At 45.8% G+C, this 27,516-nt stretch overlaps 1 protein-coding gene across 2 annotated transcripts in view; it reads left to right on the forward strand.

The window, feature by feature from the left end:
- Nucleotides 1-24,599, forward strand: part of Hpse2 (heparanase 2 (inactive)) — a 669,816-nt gene extending 645,217 nt beyond the window's left edge. For both annotated transcript variants that reach the window (XM_052713473.1, XM_052713474.1), the window contains 2 exons: nt 4,376-4,522; nt 22,047-24,599. In XM_052713473.1, coding sequence (XP_052569433.1) covers nt 4,376-4,522; nt 22,047-22,212 — 313 coding nt within the window. In that variant the 3' untranslated portion in view covers nt 22,213-24,599. The remainder of the gene's footprint in view (nt 1-4,375; nt 4,523-22,046) is intronic.
- Nucleotides 24,600-27,516: the final 2,917 nt, after the last annotated feature.

Raw genomic sequence — 27,516 nt, forward strand, 5'->3', positions numbered from 1 at the left:
TGAAGGCTCTGTGGTGTCACCTGTGTGCTTGTGTTGCAGAGCTTTTCATTTGAAGGGGCGCTTAGAGATCATTCAGCCTCATGCCCCTGTTATATCTCCTCATAGTCATCTGTCACCTACTCACACACCTCATGGCTCTCACACATTGTGGATTATTTCTGACCTAGCAGAGCCTGATGTCCTCAAACTGATTTCGGAGAGCTTGGGTACTCACACCGACACTGGCCACTGCCTCTGTCCTCTTCTGGAGTTAACCAGTTAGAGAGCATGGGCAGGACTGCCCACATCAAGTGTTGACAGCCACACTGTTTTATGGCCATTCTGCTGAGACTATGTGTGTTTCTGGGGTGGAGCTGAGGTCCTCAGCCACACTCTGAACCAACTGGAACCTGGTGGATGTTGAAGCAAAATTGAGCCTTTTGGGGTTCAGATTCGTTTATTATTGGCAAAACATGACTTCCTGTTTTTCAGAAGAAGTTTTTTTTAAAGACTCATAAAAAAGGTTCCTGAGGCTTCTTGGACATCAAATGACTCTTACAAAACAATATTTTGATGAGTTAAGTGTAAATGAATCAGAAACATGTGGATTAAATTTCCCTTAAAATACACAGGGGCTTTGAAATTAAGGGGAAAAATGTTTGGCAAAACAGGGCCTGACTTTTACCAAACCCCAAACCTTTGAATTAGATTTGGAGACAGTGGACTGACTGAATTTTCAAGCACATTAACTTTCGCTGGGAATGATCAATGACTAAAGGGCATCATCCTCCCTTCCTTTTCCCAGACGCCCCGCTTCACTGGAGATGTTTCTAGAACATGACTGTTTTCTATCTGGAACTCAAGACACACCTCCCATCTGACATCTTCCACCTCTTATATCCAGGATCTTCCCATTCCAACATCCCTCCTCTGACTCACTTCCTCCTCCTCCCATGGCAACAAAGAGAAGATGTCAGGCAGGAAAAGAACAGCCAGAAAAGATGAACTCCAGATACATGGGCTGGCTGCTGGTGAAAATGTCTCACCACAAGTGAGGCACAGAGCAGGATAGATATTCTACCGAAACAGCTTCTTTCCAGAAAGGGCCATCCACTTAGATAACCAAAAGCCATCAGACATTTAAAAATGGCAAGCTGATCAAGTCTCCAGACACCTTTTTCTAACAGAAGTCATACTCCTTCAGGATTGGTTTCTTGTGAACAGAGAATATGCAGGAGTCTGACTTCTCACCATAGTATTCTAGGTTGGTGTGGGAGTCCCTACCCAAGAATGTGTCTTTGAAGTCCAAAGAACTCTGCTTCATGCCCTTGCCCATCGACTAAATAGGGTGATGTATTGTTAGGGCAGTCTTCATTACCAGTTCTTACCTAAGGAAGGTTCATGAGTTCTATGAGAACCTGTTCAATCGGGTCCCTGGGCTGGGCTGGTTTATTTCTCCCAGGAGAACTATGTACATAGAAATCAAACCCTTGCCAAGCAGCTTGGAAAGACAGCTTTCCCTACAGCAATGCTGTGATTTCAGGTCTCCCTCCAAGCCACCAGTTCCTCACATCCCACCCTTCATCCTGTAGTCTCCAAGGGCACATTCTACCCCAGCCTGCCAAGGAGAAACTCATAAATGTGAGCACGTGCTTTTCTCCTCCTCCACGGTTGGCCTTTAAAACTATTGTTTATAGTATCTTGCAAAAAGGTTTACTGTGGTCTGGCTAAATCACTACCTACCCATGCCTATTTTGCTCACACTCTGAAGCCCAAAGTACCTGTAGTTAATGATGTTTTGTACCTAGCTAAGCTAAGCTGAAATCCCACCTGTAGAAACGAGCTGATATTCTTCTTCAGTGGTGGTCACTGGCCACACGAGCTGCCAGCATCCATCTTCAGAGCTCTATTCACACAAGTCTGCTCAAATCAATTGACGTTCTCTTCTGAATCATTTGACTGCAGAAGTTCATTTACATGGTCCAGGGGATTAGAATGGAATGGAGAAAGGTGGACTGCATAGGGGAGCCATTTAATGATTTATCAGAACATAATTGCACATCTTATCAGACCAAAAAGTCTTGAACACAACAGTGTACCTTCTTATAGATATAAGGGGAAAAAATATCTGATACACAGCCAGGGGACTGTTCTGGGAGTCCTTCTGATAACCTTAGTGTTTTGTTCTGAGTTCCCAAACCCAGCTCATCAGCCAAAAAGTTTGGCAAGCTTTTAATACAGATTCCCAGGCCTCGAGCCTAAATGAATAGAACCCCGAAATCTGTGCTTTAAAGCCCCCACATTATCCTACTGACCTGCCCTTGGCTGCTCAACTCTCAATTGGCCTCTTTAGGAGCAAAGACAAGTGACCCAGGGATCGAGGGGTTTCATGTCTGCAAGCAATGTTTTCCTCTGGGCAAAATTGTCTTAGAGTTTGTCTGAGCTCCTCTTTTGAAGGCTGAGCTGGGTCATTTTTTCTGTTTCCTCTCATTAACCCTTCCAGATGGGGCCCCAAGAGACCCCTTAGAAACAAGATCTTTTTTTCTACTGAAAGGAAAACCATTAGAGCTTTGCTGGTACACACTGACAGGCTCGCCTTGCTTGTCAACGTGTGTTCTCCCTGGGTTCTGCTTACGCTGCTCTGTCTAAAAGGATTCTAAAATGGTGGCTAGTTCTAGACATCGTACAACAGAAAAATGGAAGTGGCCACTGGGTAAATAAAAGAATATTGTGCTTCAATATGAACAAAAATACAACATCACACTCCCATTTTCTTCTCTCAGGTTGGCAAAGATATTTTAAGAGTTATATCCAGTAATCTTGAGGGTATGATGAAATGGGTGCTCTTAATATAGATCTTGTAGAAGCAAATCTTTACAAACTGTCTAAATAACATCAGTATTATCAAAATATGTGCATTTATCAGAGTAAGTGCTGTTATGCCATGTTTTGAAAAGAATAGAGCAGCACCCAAGACCAGATGCCTGGGTGAGTAAGGCCATTTGCTATCAATGGTTGTTATCTGAGTTTGAGACCCAGAACCAAAATCAATCTTTTTTAAGAACACCCAAATTTAAATGGCTTCCAGGAAGAAAAAAAATGTTTTTTTCAAGACAGGGTTTCTCTGTGTAGCTTTGGTGCCTGTCCTGGATCTCTCTCTGTAGCCCAGGCTGGCCTCTTGTTCTTATCCACCATGGCTCAGCTGTAACTCTGCTTTAGGTCTTCATTTCATCATCCAGGTCAATGGCCTTTGTGACCAACATTTTCAAACAGGGAATGGTGGTGGTGGTGGTGTGGGTGTAGGTGTGTAATCCCAGCACTTGGGAGGCTGAAGCAAGATGATCACAATTCAATGATAGCCTGGGCTACATAGCAAGAGATTATGTTCCAAACATAAAACTAAACAAGAAGATACTGTCAATCTTCTCCTAGCATAGGGAACAAAACATGTCATCACATGAACAGTTCCTATGGCGTCTACATGTCTTAACATGGCGTCTACAGGTCTTAACATGTCCAATCACATCACACTGGACAAAACAGACATGTAATTACTTTGGAGTACAAGAGCACAAGGAAATAAACTCTTCTTTCTCACAGGGAGGGCACCACAGAAAATGGAAATCTGATGAGGAGTTGTCAATGCACACTTGCCTTGACTTAGTGATTCCAACTCCTAGGATTTTTACCACCAGAAATAATCATTATACATAAAAAGGTTGTATAAAATTAAGGCTTTGGTGGTGTAATTTATAATAGCAAAAAATGAAAACAACAGGAATCCACAAAAGTGGTATATTGGCTGAGTAAATTATGTTGCATTTCTATGATTAGAAATTCAATGTTCCTATATAAGTAAAAGAAACTGTAATAACACAAGACCATGTGTAATATATATGCTAGCTGAAAAGGGCTATGTAGACAATTTGATCCTAATTATATAAAAACTGAGTGGTATAGTCACATGTGTCAAAGTACTTAGGAGATAATTCTCAAACTAAGAAGTAAAAATACTGAATGTTGCCAAAGTGTTGTATGATTTCAAGATTACATAACTATGGGCATTTTCTTTTATTCTTTGTTTCTTTATGTTTTTCTGGATTTTCTTTCTTTTTGGGGAGTCATCATATTTTACTTTCATAATGTATATATACATATGTGTTTTTAAAGTAATTCCAGTAAATTTAAACAAACACAATGGGGTGAAGGGTGAGCACCTTCTTTTCAGGAAACAGCAACAACCAGGCATTCCCATCTTGAAGGTCTATTGGAACTCTCCATAAAATAATCTGGGGTGATCCTGTGTCATACAGCCTATTTTAGGAGCAGCTAACTGGCCACCTTGTCTCATCCTCCCCCTCTCCTCTCTCCCTCCCTCCCTCTCTCTTGAACTCAGCCACAACTATGTCCGCGGCTCTATTACACTTTTCATCATCAACCTACATCGATCAAGAAAGAAAATCAAACTGGCTGGGACTCTCAGGGACAAGCTCGTGCACCAGTATCTGCTGCAGCCCTACGGGCAGGAAGGCCTAAAGTCCAAGTAAGTGCCAAGCTAGAAACAGCTTAGGACCATGTAAGCAGGAGCTGAGTGAAAAGGGAGCTGGAGTCACCCTTTTTACTGAAGGCAACAGGTTGCAATCCTTCACTGGGGCTGAAGGAGATAGAGGAGGATAAGTAGTCTGGAATAGGCGGATTTCAGATCCATTTGGGGGAAATCTCTGCTCTGGTCCCTGTCTATCTCCATGTTTACTTTACATTCAACTGCAAAGTCAAACAGGAGACAAAATATTTCTCAACAAGGGTACTCTTGGTATTTGAGCAAGTCAGTTCTTCATGATGCCATATGATCACATGACAAGCTATTTAGCATCCTTGGCCCCTACCTGTCCACTAAATGCCAATAGTGCCTTTGTTGTGTGACCATCAAAAGCCTTATAGTTGAAATCTTTGTCTCTTTCAGCTGTAACATTCTAGAATGTTATGGCTCCTCCTTTATCATTAGCTGCAAACCCGTGGGACTTAAGAAGAAGAAGCACTAGGAGAAAGCCCCAAAGTTCAGAGATGGAGTCATTTTGGCCCTTAACTATATAGCTTTGACACAGCATTGCTGGATATGTTTTATCTGTCTGGACAATAAGAGGGAAATTGTTTTCCAGATCCCTGTGACCCTTCAAACCACCTCCCTCAGTCTCTCCTGGAGAGTGTTTGGCAACACTAATACACCAACCTGGGCAATGCTGAACCACACTGAAAAGGGCCTGGTCAAGGGCAAAATCACCCCGGCTCCCCGAACAAGGCCCCTTAGAACGGGCATGGGATGCTGTGCAGATCAGGGGCGTTCCCATTGCATTTTTAATGTTTACCAAGTTTAACAAAGCTGTAAACTTGGAGCAGGTGGCTTGCACTCCCACAGCTGCCCACAAATATGTGTGCTATAATCGTTCAGTGCTTCATTGCAACCTTGGTGGCTTGCATTTGGCTTCCAACTGTATGTGCAGTGGGAACAAAACAGTCTGGGAAGTCATTTACTGAGTCCTTTTAGCCCACCCCAGATCTGGGTTTTCACATACTAGTTCTTTTTGTCCACTGCGTGTATATAGCTTTTACTTTTCTTTCTTTGAATCCTGCCTGTATCAGCAGGACTCTTGAGAGTTTTATCATTCTATCTATAACCATGTGTTTCATGACTGGCAGGCTAAATTCTCATCCTTCATTCTCAGCACGACACCCAGGGCTGGTCTGAGATTTGCCACAAAACGGTTGTCTGACCTAGGTAAATCCTGAATCTGCTAGTCTCAGTCTCAAGTCCTGAACATAGAACACAAGTGTTGCTCTGTATTTGCTGACTTCTCATCCTACTTCTGATTTTCTTAGGACCATGAGTGCAGGTAAGCCTCCTGCTAGTGTTCAGTAATGACCTGCAAAGCTATTTCTGGCAAATCAGCAGTGATTGATTGTGACAGCGTAGAGTCCCTGAAACCAAAGAGCTTGGGAGCTGAGCCTGGCCACTGTCAAGAAGACGCTATACACATAGTGTAATGCTTTATATAAAATTCAGTAGGCCAAGATGTCAGTCCTTATGCTGCATGAGACAAGTTATGTTATATAACCTCTATGAGCCTCAGTTTCCTCTCAAGTGGAACATAGCAAATGAGATATTCCATGTCAGGTCCCCAGCACATCACAGGCCTGAATAAGTACCCATTGTCTTCCGTATCCTGAGCTCAAAACTCTAGACTGTTGTAGAAGAGGAGAAATCACCGTTGGTTTTAAGAATGATCTTTTTCACACTTACTTGTGTGTTTAAGGATTATGGTTTTATAAAGAGGCACACTGAGAACAGCATAAAAGTCAAACTACGTTGTAGCTAGAGTTTTCCTGCCTGGCCCACAGTCAGGACAAATCTCTCTCACCTGCCAGTCCCACAGCCGCTCAGACCCAACTAAGTAAACACAGAGACTTATATTGCTTACAAACTGTATGGCTGTACCAGGCTTCTTGCCAACTGTTCTTACAGTTTAAATTAATCCATTTCTATAAATCTATACCTTGCCACGTGGCTCGTGGCTTACCGGCATCTTCACATGCTATTTGTCATCGTGGCGGCTGGCAGTGTCTCTGACTCAGCCTTCCACTTCCCAGCTTTATTCTCCTCCTTGTCCCGCCTATACTTCCTGCCTAGCCACTGGCCAATCAGTGTTTTATTTATTGACCAATCAGAGCAACACATTTACCATACAGAACATCCCACAGCACTATGTGGCCAGAGGGGATGATGCGAAGAAGACAGCATCTTTGAATGAGCCTGTTTCCCTAGCAACCAAGGACATAGTTCTCTACCCTCTTTGTCCCAGCACTGTGCCCCTACCTCCAAAGCCTTGTCCCAATACACCTGTTCTTAGGTTACCTGAAGCAACTGGTTATGATAGACTTTGCCACCCTGTACTTCACCTTGTCAGCAGACTCATAAAGTGCTGTGTTGCAGTCTTGTTAAGACTATGAGGCAAGGACAGGACAAAGTGAATTCCATCCCACAGGGATCCTGAGGAAGGACTTGGTAAACTGCTGAGATCAAACCAGGCCAGAAGACTTGCATCTGATGTAGAGGCTGATGTTATCTGTGGGATTAAGCCTCAGTTTCTTTATCTGTCAGAAAAGAGAGAGTGAGAATCAAATTAGAGGACACAAGTGAAATAAAGCCTTCTCCAAGTGTAAAGCACAAGCACTCAGGTCTATAAATATAAATCCAGATACACATCTGTAAGATAGTTATGTATTGTTTTATATATGTGGTTTAGATAGTTTAGAATCCAAAGTTTAAAAAAAAAAAGACAGATTCCAAATCTGACCCTGTCACTAGTTCACTGCTGCATTTTGAACCTTAGAGTAGTAACATTTTAGTCCATTCCTCTCCTACAAAGTGCTAATAAATTATCACTTCTGCTATCTTAGCCCCTGGTGGCTCTGACCCTGTGCTATGCCGTCTTGGCCTGTATGTTGCTGGGTAGGGTCTGTCAGACAACTGTTAAGTGGATTTTTTGGTACCACATCCAGTGCTCAGTCACTGCCGAAGAGCACGAGGCCTCAGTGAGTCCCACTGGGGGTCTCCAAGGAAGCACGGGTGGCGTCAGCAAAGCAAACTGCTCAGAAAGGATGAAAGGAAATGCTAGGAAGTGATTTCAGTCTTCAGTGTCTCTTTTCTTTCTTTTATAAGCCTCCGGGGCCAGGCTCTGTTCTGTATCTGCTAATTCCTTGCTACAGCCGAAAGCTGTGTTAACTCAGAAGAGAATGGAAAGTTCTTGGGGCAAGGGATATTCCTATCTGGAGCAGCCAGAAGAGGCTATAACACAAGCAAGCCACGCTCAAACCAGCAGTTAGGTCTACATTAGGAGGATGCCAGAAAATATTTTTGTTGAGAACATGGACATAATGCTCATTTTCTCAGATTTGCCATCAAAGCTGGGAAGATTTGAAGTCTCTGGTAGGATGTCACTATGTGAATGGAAAATCAAGGTGTGTCAGCCATTATGTAGGAAGCACTCAGGGAGCTGCTGGTTAGATATCACTCTCAGCATCCAAGTTCACAGTCTGCCGTCTCAGTGGTGAATCCGTTCCAAGACCCGTACATGTCTTAATTCTTTATATAAAAGATTATAGATATCATTGTAGAATGATTGTATCATCCCACAAAGCAGACCGAAGGATAGTACTCTTGGCCCTACATTGTAGGCCTTTTAGAAACTGGTGTGTTCAAGGGAAGAGTATTCTGCATCTGGAGGACATACTCACCACAGAGTAGTTGACAGAAATGGGGAGAATTGCTTCAGAGAAGAAAGTAAGCTTAGGACTTCATTAGGTAGTCGTTCAGCTGCCAAGCAAAATTCAGCAAACGTGGCCCAAAATACTGCAAAATGGCAGAGATACAAGGGATTCAGTTTAAAAGAGATAATTTTCACTTCAGAGTCACCTGATCTGGCCTGGTGGAGAACAAGATGGGCATCCTCAGGAGAGAACTGTTGATGAGGAGGGTGGCATCCCAGACACACTCTAATTTTTTTGGGTTTTGTTTTTTTGGTTTTGTTGTTGTTGTTGTTTTTCAAGACAGTTTCTCTGTACAACAGCCCTGACTGTCCTGGAACTCTCTGTGTAGACCAGGCTGGCTTCGAACTCACAGAGATCTGCCTGCCTCTGCCTCCTGAGTGCTGGGATTAAAGGTGTGCGCCACCACTGCCCAGCCACACCAACAGTGCTATCACTCTCCTTAGTTCCCTGTCCTCTCCACTCCCAGAACCTGTGGTTTCAATGGTGACTGCCAAGTAACTGCTTCAAACCACTGAAGGACCACACACAGAGGCTGAGCTCTGGGAATGAATGATGCCAATAGCTGGCTGGCTTCTCTCAGAAAATCCCCAGCTGTGGGTCTTCTGTGGGCTTCATCTCAGCTTTATGGGAAATGGTCCCATTCACAACCCAGGACAGTGGTCCCGTTCTGAACATGTCAGAGGAGAGGATTACCTACCTCTAAGGCAGTTCCATTGACAGAAAGCTTCCCATGGCCTCTCGTGACCATAGATGAAGAAATGTTCACCTCTAGGGAATCAGTCTGCCTGGACATAAATATCTCCAAGATTTCTCAACAAACAGAAGCAACATCTGGGCCAGAGAGGCCAACTAATATCTGAAAGTGAGAGGTTCGCTTTTCCAGGGGAATCAGGCAGGTTTTAGGTCAGGTCCCAGGGTCTCTCTGTGTGTCTAGTTCAATTCCGTTTAGAGGGGAGTTATACAAAAATCAGAAGAGAAGGAGACATCTCTCATCAGAGTAGACATTCTCACACATGGATCCCAAGGAGGGAATCAGCATCTGCTAAGAATTCTGGGGCCAGGCGACATTTTGAGGTAATCTGGCTTTGTCCTCTGCCCTCATTCAGAGTCTACTAAGCCGCATAGACAATGTTTACTGGCCGCAGTTTCAGTCTGTCTGAACACTTAATTCAATGCTAATACTGAGGCTTGCTCTCATAGCTGTGGTAGCCATTACCTCATATAACCTTTGGAACAACACCATGCAGGGTGTAGAATAATGCTTGCTGCCCTCCCACATTAGAGACAGAGTCTTAGAGTGTCACCTCCTTTACCTAGGAGTTGTACAGCTAGTAAGTGATGAAGCAAGAAAGCACCTAACACACTGTGACTCCTTTCCCACAGCCTGTCTTCAGCACTGTGCTGCCCCAGAAGTCCAGCAGTGAGCTATCATAATTACAGAGGACAAACATACCACCAAGTAACTGAAATGTCAGGAGACTGTCTGGGTTCGTCCATCTTAAACTCTGCCTAGAATTAATATAGTTGAAGAGATATTTCCATAGGGCTAATTCATTCCAGTCCCGTTCAATAATGCTAGGTAGTAATCACTTATTGGCTGACTACAGTTTGGTGTGCATGCCTCAGACCAGAATGCCCTTGACTTTCTTGTACAGTATAAACACCTGACCTTCAGGAGCTCTGCAATGTGGGATTTTCAGTGGTGAGACTGTCAGGAGAGGTCCTTGCCTTCAAAAAACTCACCACTATTATTAGAAATAAGTCTCCCAAAAGAAGCTGCGTGGGGCCAGTGTCACTGTGGGGTGCCGTTTCTGCCTTGAGGGTCATAAGTTCCACATTGATGGTTAAACCTCAGATCTGCATCAACTTCTCCAGCAGTTGATGTGACTGTAACTGGAGAATTGCAGGGCCCTTGTGAACCACACAGCTTTTTGCCCATCCTCTGAAGAAATGAACATTTTCCTTTCTTCTTTATCCTCAAACTGCTTGGGTTGTTGTTTTTGTTTTTGTTTGTTTGTTTGTTTGTTTTCAGCTCTCTAAGACATAACTTTTTCTTTGCTTTCATCCCCATTAAATTCTATGTCAAAGAGCAACATTGGCCTCTAGCTGCATGCTGATGGAAAGGTGTCATTCGGTGAGAACCAAACAAAATGGTTCTGAAGACTCAAGTTCACTCCTAGTGCTAAGACTTTTTAAACAGATCCACGTCCCTGTTGCAGCAGACTGTATGATGCTGTTCCGTGGCTGGGTTCTGAGCATGCCTGTTGTGGAGGTCTGAACTGAACTGGCCACTGCTTTGACAACCCCTTATTATCAGTAAATAGGGAAATGCTGTGGTTTGGGTTTGGATACCAACAGACGTGGCAAAAGGATTGTGGCCTCTGGGCCAGCACTCTCCTGACTTCTAAATGTTTTCATTCAGTGCTACTGACAGTAGTTGGTACTTGGACTGATTGAACCGGATAGACTTCCTAAGGGTTTTTGTGACCTTCACTGTCTAGGATCATTCAAATTAATTTCTTTAAAAAAAAAAAAAACCTTCTTTATAAAAGTTATGCAGTTATTAAAAGATGGCTGTCTAGAAGAAAATTGTCAAAAGATTCAATAAGAAGTTTCTCCTATGACGTGCCTACCTAAAAGTATTTCAGCTTCTGTTGAATGGTGCAGCCGAGCTCCTGAGCTGGTCAACTTCAGGACTAGATGGCTCCAATTGCAGGAATGGCCCTCCTTATATGAGGCTAAAGGGATATTGCTTGTCATGTCTACCCTTGCTTTAAGAAAGATGAGCAGAATAAATCTATACCCTCTTCTGTGTAGCAAGTTTCGGCATATCTCTGCTCTTATCTCTGCCCTGGTGATCCTTAGTTCCAGTTTGCTTACACTGGATTCCTGATCCCCTGGTGGTCACTGAATTGTAGGACCTTAGCTCACGGAATCAGCTTTTCAATTTGTTACTCATCCAGTCTTGGGTGAAGAGGTCTGAGAAAGAAGAGGAAATGTGTCATCAGCGCAGTCCACTGGTGTCTTCGTATCTCTGTTAATTCCGTATTGAAAGATGGTGTTCTTCAACAACGCTCTCTGCGTACACAAGGCGAGGATGCTTGCTATCTGCCACTAGTGCATTGTTTTCATGAATTCGCTGGGTCCCTTGCTTATTTTTCCATTTGGAGTATTAATTTTTTATTAAAAGCATGAAATTTTGCTCTAATACAAGTAAATTTTTCCCTCTGACATCTATCACATATATTGAACTATATTTCCTAGTATTTTATTTATTAATTTTCCACGTATTTCATTTTTAGGGTATTATTTTGACATGCAGTATTTGTTTTTCATCTTGTTCTTTATGGTTTCTTCCATTCCACTTATATTGCTTAAATGTGTGTGCATTTATATTCCTGAGATCAGATGAATATGTGCTGCTATCTCCTAATATCTCTCTCTCTCTCTCTCTCTCTCTCTCTCTCTCTCTCTCTCTCTCTCTCACACACACACACACACACACACACACACACACACACACACACACACACACCTTTGCTCTCCTTCTCTGCACTGAGGATTGAACTCATGACTTTCTGCATGGTAAACCTATGCTGTACCACCAAGCTATACAACCAGAGCACTTATATTCATTTCTTTAGTCCATTTGTAAGTTAGAATTTGTTTATATACAGTAGCAAGGAGGGAACTCCAAGGTGTGATACTTAGACAGAAAGGGTGTAGGAGAACCTACTGGCCCAAGCAGACCTCAGGGTAGGTCTTTAAATATCAGGAGAAAATCAGAACTTCTTTTTTAAAAAGCATAGTTTAGAATGGAAACCTCCTTTACCTAGAGAAAAAGGTCCTGTTGGGGCAGATGCAGCCCTTTTGAAAGGTCATTTAGCGTCCCTCAGGAGGAAAGGCAAGCTGGCTGGAAGCCCCCACATAGCAAGAAAGCTACCTGGGGACATTTATGAGCTGGCTGTGAGTAAGCAGGAAGATGGCACTTTAAACACTACCAGCCAAGCCTGTGCTCCAAGTGGACACCATAGAAAAAAGGAATACAAGTACAAATATGTGAACAAAAGCATTTGTTACAAATGATCATACTCATTGGTGGCCCACACCTTTAATCCCAGCACTCGGGAGGCAGAGCCAGGAGGATCTTTGTGAGTTTGAGGCCAGCCTGGTCTACAGAGCAAGATCCAGGAAAGGCACAAAACTCCACAGAGAAACTGTCTGGGGGAGGGTCATACTGAGGATTTGAGAGAGTCAGATCGCAGACCCGTAAGGTACTCTGTGGCTCACAATGAGAAGGTAACTGTAACTGTGTATGTGGCGTGGTCTAAACAAATCATCACACACACATCTAAAAATGCAGTACAGGTGCTGAGTGGCTATTCTTTACCCCCATGTTCTTCCTCTACCTGAACCAAGCTTGTCAGGAAGGAGATTATAACAACAGCCAGGACTTAGGAGGAACCGCAGGATGTTAAAGACCATGCAAAGGGACAGTGTGTTCAGAGCCTTCTTCCCGGAGTGTGAGGTCACCACTAAGCCTTCCTCGGCCTGAGTGCTCACTTCACCTTGTACTAAGAGCAATCCATGTCACCAGTGTTCAGGCCTGGGTCAGGAGACCTTAAATGAAGCAGCTCTGTCATAGGAAGTAAATTCAGAACGTGACAGTCAGGGGTTACTTAACTCCCTCTCACCCTGACTGCAAACATCCCTACCCCTCCTGACACTGGTACTACTTGGCCCTGGATGCGCTTTCAAACCCCAGTGTCTACACAGCACCCCAGCGCAGTTAACCCAAAATCTCTGGGCTGGGGCTCAGGCTGAAGTGATTCTTAAAGCTCCCTTGATGATTCAAATCTATGACCAAAGTTGGGCACCACTGGCCTTCCATAAACCCTGGGACAGGGCCCCAGATGATTTCCATCTTTGATTTCCCCATCCAGGCCCCAAGCCATTTTACCAAAAGTGTGAACGTGCCACGAGCCCCTGGGGAATTTTCCATGCCTGAGTGAAAGGCTGAGAGCTGGTTTTCAAAGCTTTATTGTTTGTTTTGTTTTAAATCCCAGATTAGTAATGTGCAGATTATAGGATTATGAAATGACTTTCTATTTTACAGTGGCTTGACATCTTAAACCAAGATGTTTGCAGGTCCACAGTTCTCACTGTGTTTCCTGAGAGTTTTCCATTTGTTCTTAGCTCCAAAATGTCTTTTCTTCCAGCTCACTTCCAACAGCTGCAAGCTGTCTGTGTGGCTGTCCATCATGGCTCTGGTCTGTCCCCATCCTCACTTACTTGGGGACCCTCTGTTCAGGCAAGGATTTAGTCCTTTCCCATGGGATGAATTCTTCACCACACAGCCAACATGGCTCTGAATAGTTGGCGCTGAAGTTCACGGGAAGGAGCTAAGGGTGTAGGCAGTTCTTGTAGACCAAGAAGAGACTGCCTTTGTCTTCCTTGTGCTTTGGTGACAGACATCTATAACTTCAAGGATGTGACAAGTTCTCCCCCAGTTCATTCCCGAGTCCTGAACTCATGCTTCTGGACGTCAGAAGGTGGCTTATTCCACGTAAGGAACCTGCAGCACAACACTGCGGGCCGGCTGCCGAGCACCAGCAGGCACTTGGAAGACCACCCTTCCATTCTTCTTGCTACTAAAGAGGCTGAGAGTCACAGCACACATTGACATCTGTGGATTCTGCAACAGAGGCTAGGTCACATGGAACATTTTATTCTTTTCCTTGGAGGGTCACACAGAGCACCTGGTATTATAGGGAGCACTGTCAGAAGCCAATAAAACTGAGGTATTTTATCTGCTTGCTTTAATGGATTTCAAGAAGTATCGCATGAGCCGTGGCCATAAAGTAACTGGTCTACTTTGAGTGTGGCTCATAGACTAACTCATCCTCACATTGGAAAAATTCTGTACTACCTGTACCCCACTGAACAGGAATGCTCTTCCCCACACTGCCTCTCCCTGTTTCATACAGAGAGGGCTGGGGAAAGATGCCTCCCTCTCCAAAAAGGATGCATTAACTCTCAGACAATGGAACACTGAAAATAACACAGGAGGTTGGAAGCATGAGGGAAGGAGAAAGGAAATCTGGCCTGGGATCTGGAAAAGCCTACAGTTTGGGGGCCACTGTGCTTAGCCAGGATAAGCCATGCTTCTAGGAAACGCTTGTGGTTTGGGAGGCCGTTTGAGGCTGCAAGATAACCTTACAGAGGTTTGGAAGTACACACATTCAGGACTCATTTTGTCTTAGAGGTAGCAAATCTCCCCACATAGTACTAGCATACAGGATGCCTGTGGGGTGAGGACAAAGGCCACAGAGATACACTGGGACCAGACCACAGAAACTGTTGAAATCCAGGCTAAATTTGATTTTCCTTCTATTTGTGTTTTTCTTTATAACGTGTTTATTATGGTTTCTTTGGCCACACATTTGCATGCTGCAGTGATTTCTGGCTTAGTGGGCAAGGCCTAAGTCTCTTATAATTGACTTCATACATCACAAAGAACTATGGAGATATGAGAAATACCCCTTAACCCCCGCTTGGTGATCGTGGCTCTGTTCTTTAACAGTGGGAATAAGACATAGTTAACTGTGGGGTAATGTCTCTGCAGTTTTTGTATCTGGTTTCTAGTGTGCCCTGAGGTTTGAGTGTGATATGCCTATGACATGGAGCTTTGAGATGGTTGCAGAATCAAATTTTCTTCTCAAACTACCCCCAGATGAGTCCCTCATCTGTTGAAAGTTAGCAATATCAATATAAATCCAGGTTTCTTAGCTAGGCACTCATCTTGTCTGCCAAGAGTGGAACACCAATCAAATCATGCCCCCCCCCCCCCCGAACCTACTGTATGCAGAAAAAGCCCATCCATACCCCTTACAAGGAACCCTGTGCCTCGTGAAACCGTCCTAGTGGGCAATGCGGGGTGGGGTGGGGCCTATCACAGGTCTTGAAACCCTCGGTGTGCCCTTCAGAGGGTAGAATGAAGGGTAAATGATTTCATCAATTTCAAGCAGTGGGGCTTCTAGAGGGGTGAAAGGATCCAGAAGCTTTCTTCCCATCTTTCCTCTCTCTTGAGAGTAAACTGAATAGAACTCAAGTGTTCCTGAACTGCTGTGGTAGGCGAAAAGGCAGACGGCTAAGTAAGTATTACTGAGGATGAAGAAAGGAGTGTAGCAAACAGAGCCTATGGAGGAAGCTACTTCTGATGGTGCCTAGAGGAAGAATGGGCTTTGTGGTAGGGTCTCCCTGATCCCAGATTAGTCAAAAACTCAGGGAATTCTCAGGGGATCGACATTGCTCAGGGACGCGTGAAAGGAACTTCCTTTTCTCTGCCTCTCCTGGAGCAGGGAGGGAAGCGAGCTTCAGGGTCCAAAGCCTGGCTGGGCCCCTCCAGGCTCTAACCTGGCTCTGACCTGGAGAAGGGCGGGGCAGCTGTACACACCAGTTTCCCAGCCCAGCTCTAACAGGTGCGGCCCCGGGCGGCGGGGAACCCGAAGCCCCGAGAGCCTGGCGCTGCGGCCAGCGACTCCGCACCTGCGGCGGGATCCCCCTAGGCACACTGGCTGGGAAGCCCGCACCTCAGCGGGAGCTGCAGCCCTGCTTGCGCCTTTCCTTAATATTGGGCCCCACTCCAGGCGGGACCCGTGCCAAGGGGGCCACAGTGCAGTTTGGGTTGAGGTTTGATTGATACTGCGATTTGTTCCTTTGACACGCCAAGCACAAGGTACACCTCCCGGCCTTGGGGAGATGGAGTGAGGACAGCAGGGACTAGAGAACGAGTTTGGCTTCCTGGGAGCAGCCTTGCAGGCTGGCTCTCCCCTTCTGTTGTATAGGACAAGAGTGCCCCCTAGTGGCTCAAATGTAAGCACAAGGAATTAGTGTCTAGCCAGGAGAGAGCACCTGTGTATGAAGCACACATGCACATTAACCCACACATTATTTGTTCTGTCCCTACTCCTTTCTTGCCCTCAATCACATTATTTACAATCTAGAAGCCTACAGGAAGTGGCCGAAAAACCTTTCCAGACCTGCACATTTAATGTCTGCGATCTAGACTGAATTCAATTTCTGGACTTGTAGTCTATTGTCTTTCCCGTCTGGGTTGTAGTGCTTCTGGCTGTAAAGTTACCTTTAATATTTATTTTATGGACCATTGGTTGTGTGCGTGGATAGATAATGAAGGCTGAGACAGTCACCGGCCCTCCTATCTGGGGAGAGGATAAGCAGCCACATTGCCATCCAAGTTGAGACCCCAGAAGTGCCAGGAATTATGGGACACTTTTGAGGAGCACTTGTACCTGATCTGAATAACAAGAAAGATAATCAAGAAAAGGAGTTGGGGGCTGGAGACGGTTCAGTGGCCACAAGCAGGTGCTTGTGGCGCTCTGTTCTTGCAGAGGACCCAAGTTTTGATTCCCAGCAGCCGTTTTGAACAGTTTCCAGCCTCCTGTAACCCCATCTCCAGGGAATTCAGCGCCCTCTTCTGGGCTCCATGAGCACTTGCATTAACGTGCAAATACCACCTCCTCCATGTACACTTAAAAATCAATCTTTAAAGAAGAAAACACAGCGGCCCCTGGGGCAGAGTGTGGAGAAAGTTTCAGGCAAAGGAAACAACAAAGACAACCCTGAGACTAGAAACATTTACCAGAGAAACTGCAGCATGGCGTAAAAGGTGAGGAACTAGAATGGGTAGGTGTTAGAACCAGTGTCTAAGGAGCTAGAGGTGTTGATAAAAGGCCAGCTTATGGGAACTTCCAATGTTGTTCTAAGAGCCATCGAACATTTGGACAGGGGAACGTCATGCTCCGATTTCTGTTTGTTCAGGATCATTCTAAATCAGGCATTGAACTTTGCCTTAGGCTAGCTGTTAGGTATGGGCGGCCTGGCTGACAAATAGCCAAGACAAAGGAGACCTGGGGTTCATCTGATCTGCCTGTCACTCATTCTCTGGAGAAACCTAAACTCAGAGAAGGCAAATAACTCATCCTAAGTGACTGAGGCAGAGCTGGGATCTCTTTATCTCCCCTTGAAGGCCCCCCAAAAGTTTGGTCAAAATCAGACACCAGCTCTCAAGCCTGAACACACACACACACACACACACACACACACACACACACACACACACACACACACACACACACAAAGACAGAACACAAACTGCCTTCATTAAACTTTCTATTCTGGGACCTGAGGAAAGTTGGGCCCCATTTAAATACCCATGACTCCTAAGAACCATAATAAGACATAAAGACCAGAGGGGAGTGACCAGGCCAAGAGGCTCCCATGGAGAGCTGCCAGGGCAGAGGGCTTGACTCCAAATTGACACATCGAATCCCATTTCAATTAACACGCAAAAATGAGAAAACAAGTGTAGAAATTGGAAAGTAACTCAATCTTTATAAAAACAAAAGGCGATAAAATGCAGTTGTCCCAATATTTGGGTAGTTTAGACACCCTCAGCAATTCTGGGAAGTAGGGAAATTAAGAGAAATAGTTCAGCCTTGGCTGGGTCACTTAGCGTTTGCTTGGAAAATCACGATCCAGTAAGGAAGCCCTCGGAGATGATGAAAACGCGGTGATAAGAAAGGCTTTTGAAGAAAGAAATGTGACTGTGGTGAGTGCCTCCTGAAACTGAGCCACACAGCATGTAATAGAAAGAGGTGGCCAAGAGGCCAGAAGTCAGCCTAACTGCCTGTTAGTTACCTGCCTAGGCCACTGGACCCCTCTGAGCTTGTCTCAGTGGTGAAGTTACAAGCATAACAAAGCTTTGCTGTCGCACAGGACCCTTTAGCAACTGTGTGTCCAGAAGGCCAGGGAAGACAACAGTTAAGGGAATCTCTGCAAACATCGGGCCTGCCTTTTCCTGGCTGGGTGACTCAGATAAGTTTTAACCCTCTAAACTCTGGTTTGCTCACATGGAGCCAGAGGCTGCTGAACGCCTGGACTGAACGGTCCAGGCAAAGCAAACCTGAGCACCCTGCCTTTTACACAAAAATGGTCCACCGTCTGTGATCTTTTCTTCTGCCACTGATGTGATTGCAAACTATACAGGTGTGTATAGCTGAAAGACACTGTTATAGTTAGCATGACATGATTTCACCGGGAGACAAATATTAAATGATGAACACAAGCAGAAAGAGGAGGACAGAAATGGTGATAAAGCACATTGTCCCTCTTTAAATGAAAGGATTTCAAGATAAGGACATGTGAGGACTCAAGGTCTCGCACAGCCTTACTCTCAGAATTAACTCATGGCAACCTAGCTATAGATTTTTTTTCTTTTCTTTTTCTTTTTTTTTTTTTTTTTTGATGAAAAACTCTAGCAATGATCAATGGCCTCCTGTCAGGTGGGAATAAGGTGTCTGGGGAGTGACTGAGAATCAGCGGTAATTCAGATCTTATCTAACATCTCCACTGAGGGGCAAAGTAATCTCTAGTTAATAGAATCTGTAGAGACACTCCACAAACCTCCAGGGAGTCCCTCTAGAGCTGAGAAACTAATGGAGGAAGCCTAGGAATTAGGCAAAGAGTCTCAAAGACCATTCACTTATTCCAAAAACGTTTATTCCCTGCCTCATGGCTTTGTGCACTGTGTTTTCACAGCCCAGTGAAGGACAAAGCATCAATTCCCTACACCCCAGAGAAGAGGGCAAATGCTGAGAAAGCCCAGCCCAAGGCTTAGAGAAGGTTGTCCAGAGCCACTAACACCAAAGCGGACCTCCAGGACTCCTGCAGCTCAGCTGGGAGTGCAGAACTGGCGGCTGCCTACCATGGGAAGGCATCATCTCTCCAAAGAACCCATAAACAAAACTGCAAACCACTTCATTTGCACAAGCCAGGGTGAAGGTGCCCAGCTTCTTCAAGTAGAGCGGCCCTTTGAAGTGCAAACAAACGCCTTACCTTCACGCACCAGTCTTTGTCATAAGGTCTCTTTCTCGGGATGGAGAGATGACTCACCATTTAATGGTGTTTGCTGCTCTTCCAGAGGACCACGTTTGGTTCCTAGCACCCAAATCCGGCAGCCCACAGCCAGATGGAAGTCCAGCTCCACTGACCCTTGTAGCCTCTGTGAGCAGCCCCCACATATATAGCATAGATATAGATACATAGTCACATAAATAAAAAGTTTAAAGATTTAATTATCTTTTAAAATGGTAAAAATGTCTTTCCTCACAAAATAATAATAATTTTACAACAGTTTTAAGTGAACCTGTGTCTTATTAATCCCAACCACATCCCTTGAATATTTTAATCCCACTGTATATATCTGTTTAATATTTCCCTTTGAAGAAATTTATTCCATCTATGTACAAGGCATTTTTTAAATTCTAAGCCTATGTACAAGGCATCTATGTACAAGGCATTTTTTAAATTCTAAGCCCTTACATTAACTGCTCACCCCACCCCCACATGCCCCTGTGGGCCACAGCTGGACTGAAGCCTGGAGACCACAGGACTGAGACTGGAGAGGTAGCTGGAGTCAGCACCAGAGGGGAGAGATGGAAGGTGCCAGGCGAGCGGTGACAACAGATCATCTGTGAACAGGTGGCACAAAGACGGGCTAGGAGGCAGGTTAGGGATGAGGGCAAAACTCAGCAGACTAGCAAACATTAAAGACAGGATGGGTTTGACCCTGACTGTGGGGGGATAGGGAAGAAGTCTCAGGGGACCCCAGCTTTCTAGCTCATGTGACTGGGTAAGTGGCAGTGCTGTCACAGGAGCTTTTAAAAGCAGATACAGAGCTTGAATTGGGCCATGTGACTTGGAGGCTTCTGCAGGCTGCTAAGTAGACATACAAGTCCAGAAGAAGGGCCTGGGGAAGTGAAGACCTGTGAACAGTAATCAAAGTCATGGGTGTGGGTAGTGCACCCTAAAAGGAGCACACGGCCTAAGAAGAGTCCAGGACCAAAGCACAGGGCTCTGCGTCTGAGTGGCAGGTAAACGAGGCATGGTCCCCATCAACGAGAAACAGCATCCAGCTGGAAGAGACCCGGAGAGAGGGGAAGCAGCGGAGGCACGGGGAGAAGGCTCTGCAGAAGGGGGCTTGAGAAAGTCGGTTCCACAGAGAAGCCAAGAATGGCCAGGAGCAGAGCTACAGTCCACAGTGACCTGAGGAGAGTAACAGCCAAGCGCCTCCTGCTTGCCTGGCTCTGTATGCCTCCAAGGCTCTTCCTGCTTGTTAGTTCAACTCCTTCACACTACAGCCAGGGGCATTCTTACAGGAGCAGAGGCTGCAGGGCAGTGCAGGTGAAGGATTTGTCAGTCGGCTCCTGAGTTAGTGACCCCGCTGCTAAAAGTAGACATTTCAGTCCAGGGTCCTGTCCATGCTCCCCGGTTCTCCCTACAACCCACGATGAGGAAACTCTGGAGCGACTGATCCAGAACAGCTACTCCTTAGTACAGATGATTGAGCATTTGCTTACCAGACTTTGTTCTGCGCTTCCCAGAACCCAAAGGCCTCGGTGCTCTAGCAGCATCTGAATCTAAAATGTGTTACCTAATTCCTTGCACCTAATTCTACATATAAGGGAGAGCACTGAGGTTTGCAAGCAGAGAGGTAATGTACATTCGCACATGCTTTAGAAAGTTAATTTATGTTATTGGACAGCTGGTTGTTGGATACACCACCTGAAATAAGAAAATAGACTACAAAGATAGACTTCTTTTACATCTGGATCCTCCCCCTGCTTTACCTGGCTTGCTGCTCCAGTAAGAGTAAACTGTCTTCACAGTGAGGAAGTAAAGGCATCCTGACATCTGGAATCAAAAGCTTCTTAATATATTTGATGAAGTCAGTACTGACCTCCGGGTCCATCGCCCACCCCCACACCATCCAGAGACAGTTCCTGCTTGCTCATTCACTCCTCAGTCATTCCAGCAAGAGGGTGGGCTGTTCCCTCAGGTCTGATGGAGCTCCTCAACCCAAGTCTACCCATGTGGGACCAGCCTGGAGCTCTCTCTGCCCCACTCCTCACTGGAAGCAATTTACAGCATATTTGTCTCTGGGAATCCACTGCTCTATCAGGCATGGGTCTGATTTTCTCTCTCTAAACTTGTTGGTCATTTGTAATGCAGAAGGAACAGCAAACAGAGGTCTCTATATCACTTGATAGTGTTTTGGTCTCATGTTCACATGACATCATGCAGTGTTGTCACTGTGAAGGTTGAACAAGGACCAAAGACAGTTATCACTGTGCAAAACTGATTGATTGTCTGAAAGTGACTTGCAACCTTATTTCTAGATTCTGATTTGGATTTTTCTACTGACCCATAAACCTGAACTTCTACCTAGAACACAAGTGTCAGGAATGGATGGGAAGCTGTTGAGATTCTGTAGCTTAAGTCAGTGATGGTTGGTTGCTATTTCCCTCCTGTTCAGCCTAGACGCACCATTTGTCTTTAATAAGTTTGCTATGGATGTGGTCCCCTTTCTATGAGCTGCAAATGTCCAGTTACACAGAAAGAATACACACAAGCAGGGGAGGTGAGTTATGGTCACAGATGCCCACATGATCACCTACTTTGTTGTGTTGCGACAGTGGAAACATCTATTAAGTATTAAATGTGAAACTCCCTCCTACATGTGAAACATTGGAACTGTTAGCTTGTCTTTGTCACTTTCAGAATAACTCTAAACAAATTGCACGCCAATTTTCTTGCCTGTCAAAGAAATTAATGCAAGATGCAAGTATGTGATAATGGGTCCTCTATTTCCCCTGCTCTAGGTCAGTGCAGCTCAATGGCCAGCCCTTAATGATGGTGGACGACGGGACCCTTCCAGAACTGAAGCCCCGTCCCCTGCGAGCTGGCCGGACATTGGTCATCCCTCCAGTTACCATGGGCTTTTATGTGGTCAAGAATGTCAATGCTTTGGCCTGCCGTTACCGATAAACAACCCTCTGCTTGTGAGCTCCTGGTGGGCTTGCTGGACTGCCTTCTACTCTCCACTCTTGTAGCGCCCTTATTCCTCAGCCTCTGCTCCCATCCTGCTGGAGTCAACATAGACTTTCACTCCAAAGAGACGAAAAGTCATAGTACGAGCTTAGCCTAGGTAGGTGACACCCATCCCTAAGAAAAATGTAGACACCCTTTATTCCTATGCAGAGATAAAGGTGTGTGTCTGTTGATGCACACCTCACAACCAGGCTGGCAGCATGCTTTCAGAGCAGTGTTTGCAAACAGCTGCCTGTAGTCTTGATCACACAGCAATGTAACTGCAAACCCCAAGCCCTAGCCTACTGCTGCTGCTGCCCTCAGCAGAGGATGATGAAGGAAAGAGCAAGGGAGGGCTGCAAATCCAATCCTCCTCTAACTCCTCCTTTGTCTGCTTCCTGCTGCTGCCTTGGGTTTCCTGACACCTCTCTTCCCATGGGGAGCAAATGGGTGAGTCAGCTCTGGCCTGCTGGGTGAGCTGTTTATATAATTTCCTGGCTGATGTATGAGTGTGTGCATCTGGGTTTCTGACAGTGGCATCCATCACTGGCTATTCCTCTGGGAAGCGGGTGCTTCACAAGTAGAATTACAGTCATATTCCGCAGTCTGTAAGGTTCTATTCCTCTGTGACTCTAGATTCCCTCAGGCCTGGAGTGGGAGTCAGGTAACAATATTCATTGAGTGGAGAGCAATGTATTAGTCTCCACAAAAAGAAATCATCATTCTTCATGTTGCCAGGAGGGAGAGAATTGTAGTACAAAGAAAAAGCACATGGCAACATCCAGCACATACATGCATGCTCACACACACACACACACACACACACACACACACACACACACACAGACCAATCTAGTAAAGCAATTTAGACCTTGCCCTCAAACTGAAAGGATTTCAAAGACTCAAAACAATAAGCCCTTAGTTATTTGATTGACCAAAACCCTTAGAAGAAGACAGTGTGAATCACAGTCATCATAAACATAGCCAAACCTTTCTGCTTCTTCCCACATAGCTGAGTCTTAGTGGCATTTACTAGGGAGAAATCCCATCTGGTCACATCCCAGGTGGGTGTACTTTAGTATGGTACAAAGTTTTCAGTTGGCTCCGTTGAAGAAGAACGGGGAATTGGTCTGATAGCAAAACTGAAAATGATAGGTGGAAGCTTTCTGAGTTGGACAGGCAGGAGGACTGACTTAACGTCTATGGCCAGGACTTTAAATGAGCTATGGGGTTTGGGAGTCTTTGGAAACAAGCTGCAGCGGCAGAGACTCTGTGGACATGACTGACCTCAGGATAAATGCCAAGGGTGATGCTGCTTTTAAGAGGAAGGGGGTCCTTGACACTCTCCTGGGTGCCCGTAAGTCAGTGACACAGTTTTGATGTGAACAGACGGGCCTGAGGGAGAAGCTGAGGCCAGTCGTGAGGGAGGCAGCAGGGGCACACCTAAGATGTCTGAAGAATAAGGATGTGGTCCAGTTTGCAAAGTGAGAGGTGAGAGGAAGGTCAGACAAACAAGGTCCCCAGCGCTTTTCATCGAGGAGAACTGGGAATTTCAGGGGTGGGGGGCCCATCTTAGTCTGTACAAGGGAGACCGTGGGATCAGATTGTGACGTGCTTATTTTCAGTATAGGAGAGGCATCACACAGCAGTCATATCAGGGCAAGCAAGAACAGAAGACTCAGGACAGTCTAGACCTATCAGTGGTCAGCTTGGAAGATCTGGAGATGGGGGCCCGTGAGACTGCTTACCCAGCAAGGCTCCCAGGGAGCTTCCCTTCCCAGGCACCTTCCGTGGAAGCTCCAGACAGAGAGAAGTGTTGATATTGGAGGTAGGAAGGAAGGAAAAGAAGAGAGATGTGGGAAAGGGAAAGAAAACAAACGGATGGGTTTTCCTCGAACACATATCAAAATCCCTTCTAAGTACCTGTCTGGGGGCAACTGCAGGGCCCCTGATAACTGCAGGGTAACCAGAGCCTCCTAGTGCCAGGCCCTGGGCTAGTTTGCTTTCATATCTAGAACCCCCATGACAAAGCTGCTCTTGTCATCGCCATGCATCTGTGAGGCATGGGAGAGTCCTTACACTGCCCAGCATCACCCAAGGCAATGAGTTTGCTTGAGGAATAATCCAGAACCGGCCTACTTAGTCACCAAGCTCAGTGGCTTTTCATGTCACAGACTCACCCCTCATCTGGTAGACTCTGCTTGCCCAGGATAGCCAAGACATCCAGAGCCCAGTGCAAACACATTTTCTGTAAATAGGTGCTGACTCTTCACTAAGCCTTGCAGAATGTAGGTCATTTTCGCTGCTTTTGTCTTTCTCTGTGAATTAAAAGCTGCACCCAAGAGGTTGAAGTTTTGTTTGTTTTCGGGCTAATAAGGGGGCGAGGGAAGCCCTGGAATTTGTCTCCAGAGCCTTGCCGTTCTGTCTTCACAGCTACCTCGCGGAAGGAGTATTTGCGTCATTCACTGGAACATCACACTCCACAGCAGTTTTAACTCAGGGCATCTGTCTTGATGCCCTGGGGAGGGGTGGGGGGGACAGTTACTAAAGCAGTGATGTTGCTCTTTACAGGGACCCTGCCTTTCACATTCACCCCCCAAAGACAGTCTCTGGTAAATACAGCATCACCACCCACAGCAAGAGTGCAGCAGGCTGAGGCAGCGGAGAAGAAAATAACCCAATTCTCCACCAGCTTCTTTGGGTCAGTTTTCCTTCATCAAGCAAGACACAGCAGAGATCATGAGAGACTTAAGAGCCCTTCTTTTTAAACCAAAGAATGGGCTTGGGGAAATGCGTATTGAAGGAGTAATCACGCATAATGAGAAGTCTGTGCCTTTTGTTGAGATGGTTTTCTGCTCCTCTTGCCTCTAGGAATGATTTTCTTTCTCATTTCTTATCACAAAGCCTCAGAATAAATTCTCATTGTTATTGGGAGAGAAAGACCCCATTTTTCTAATGCCCTGCAAAAAGCTGCCACTGTGGGATATTAGTATTATCTCTAGCTAAGAAAGGCTTGGAAATATCAGACTCAAGCAACCGTGAGGCTGAAGACTTGAGGCCCCCCCCCCCCAAACCAGGATTCCTCCTGCAGTCTTGCCTTTCTTGGACACTTAGCTCCAAGAAGGGTGGACTCGAAGCCCTGTACTCTCACGCAGGGGTACTAGGGATGTTAACTACTGAGCGTCTACATCCAGCATATTCTGGATCAGACCACAACCTGCACTCAGGTGTCCTGTATGCACACAGAGATTCAGGCTACAGGCTGTGCCTTGCAAGCCATGGAGAGTGGCTTCCTTTCTGAAAACAAAAGCCCAGCGCTTGACCTCTGGAGATGTAAAGGCAAAGCAGGCAGATTCCAATGAAGGTCAAAACACTGGAACACAGGAGGACTTGAATGTTTCGAGGTCCAAACAAAGCAAGCCAAAGTAATAGTGATGTGTCTCTGTGACGGTGAAGAGGGTAGAGCCACTCTGTCCCCCAGAGGGATCCTGCCCAGGAAATCTGCTGTTCCGAGACAGAGTGAAAAGTTCAATTTTAGGATTCTTCGTGCCCTTTCCTTAGGCTCTATCCGTTGGAAAGGTAGTATTCCAAACAGAAGCAATGTTGAGGTGAGTTACCCTCGTATAGTGAAGGAACTGCCCTTCCTTCTGGGATACCTCTTCTTCAGTATTTAGACTCTGTTGTCACCAGGAGGATAGAGGATGAACCTGCACACCCATCCAGATAAACGGAACAGAGCAGGCTTAGACCCAGGTCTGCTGAACTTCAAAGCCTGCTCAGCTGACACCTTGCCATTAACATGACAACAGCCACCCTGGCCTCAACTGGTGTTGCCCACCACTAGGTTTCTCAGCACCCTGTGCTCCTCCCACAGAGAACTCACTTGCCTGCCTGGACAGCAGATGACCTCAGGTTTGAAGCAGTCAAGGGGCAGCTCTGTTGTAGTGAGGAGGGCTGTGACTCGTCTCTGCAGTCCAGGCTCACCATAGCCCACAGTGGCTTCCCTGTGGCCCACAGTGGCCTCCCTGTGGCCCACAGTGGCCTCCCTGCTCTGCTTCTCTGGGTTTCTCTGTAGGACAGTCTAAGGACTATTCCCACCACACTGACCCAGCCTTAGGTGAGGATGCTTGGCATTTCTGCATCCTAGGAGGTAAGTAGCAGAGCCAGCCAGCACTTCCACGGCCCTGTCTCCCTCCCTCCATCACTCAGGTTGGGAAGTCTGCATCTGCCCACACTGAACAGTAAGTGGTGTATCAACAGCCTAGGGGGGATAGTACATGCAAACACTTGCAAATCACACTCTGAAACGTAAGAATAAACCAACCACATTGTCACCACTTTGTTCTAAACACCAGAGAAGCTCCTGAGAGCATTTGGGAGGAGCTGAGAAGTTTCCGTTTGACTGGCTCATTAATCCCCCCCCCCCCCCCCCCCCCCGCCCCTCGTGGTCCTGTGAGCTAGCAGTGGAAAAGGTGCCCTCTGACAACCCACGCCAGGAACATTACTCTTCTAATTATTATTCAGGAAAACATCCTAGGGTTCTTTTTCAAGCTGTAAATGTTACGTAATAAATTATACTTAGGGAAGAAATAGAAAGAAACCTTCATTTTATCCATCTGGAAGCTACCAAAATGAGCACAGGAGCACCTCCCAGGGAAGGCTGTCTCTGTGCAGGGATTCTAACAGGTGTTAATTTTCCCATCCAGAACACACATTACAGGGTGGTTTATGCAAACCTGGTGATGGCAGGGAGTTTGAGTCCATGAGGTAGCTTTTATTTTGAGGTAATGTTCTGTAAGAAATAAAATACGACTACTTTAACTTTCTGTTGTCAGGGTGTTTTGTGGGGGAGAGGGAGGCATCAGTTTTCCACACCACACCTGCCTGGAACCTGAGTCTGACTGCGTGAGCACTAGCACACACTGGAGCCTTGGATTTCATGGTGGTGTCCTCCTGCCCCCCAACAAGCTTTGCCTCAGCCATTAGAAGGAGAAATTGTATTTCATAATTCAAATCAGATGTCATTGATGTATCAGTTAAGGAAGATGTGATTAATTATAATAATATGGAAACTCCATAATCTTGATGGCTAGCATGATCAAGGTTTAGTTCTTGTTCAAAGCTCACCTAAAGCTCAGTTGGTGGTGATGTGAAAGGGGGCGTGGCTGTGTTTCTTCCAGTCACTGGCATCTAGACTGATGTGGACCCACTGACCTCTTAGGCACTTTCCTTCAAGGCTCCTCTGGGTAGCGATGAGTTGTT

Source organism: Peromyscus californicus, unplaced genomic scaffold, assembly GCF_007827085.1.
Source record: "Peromyscus californicus insignis strain IS unplaced genomic scaffold, ASM782708v3 Scaffold_4__1_contigs__length_199733344, whole genome shotgun sequence".
NCBI lineage: Eukaryota > Metazoa > Chordata > Mammalia > Rodentia > Cricetidae > Peromyscus > Peromyscus californicus.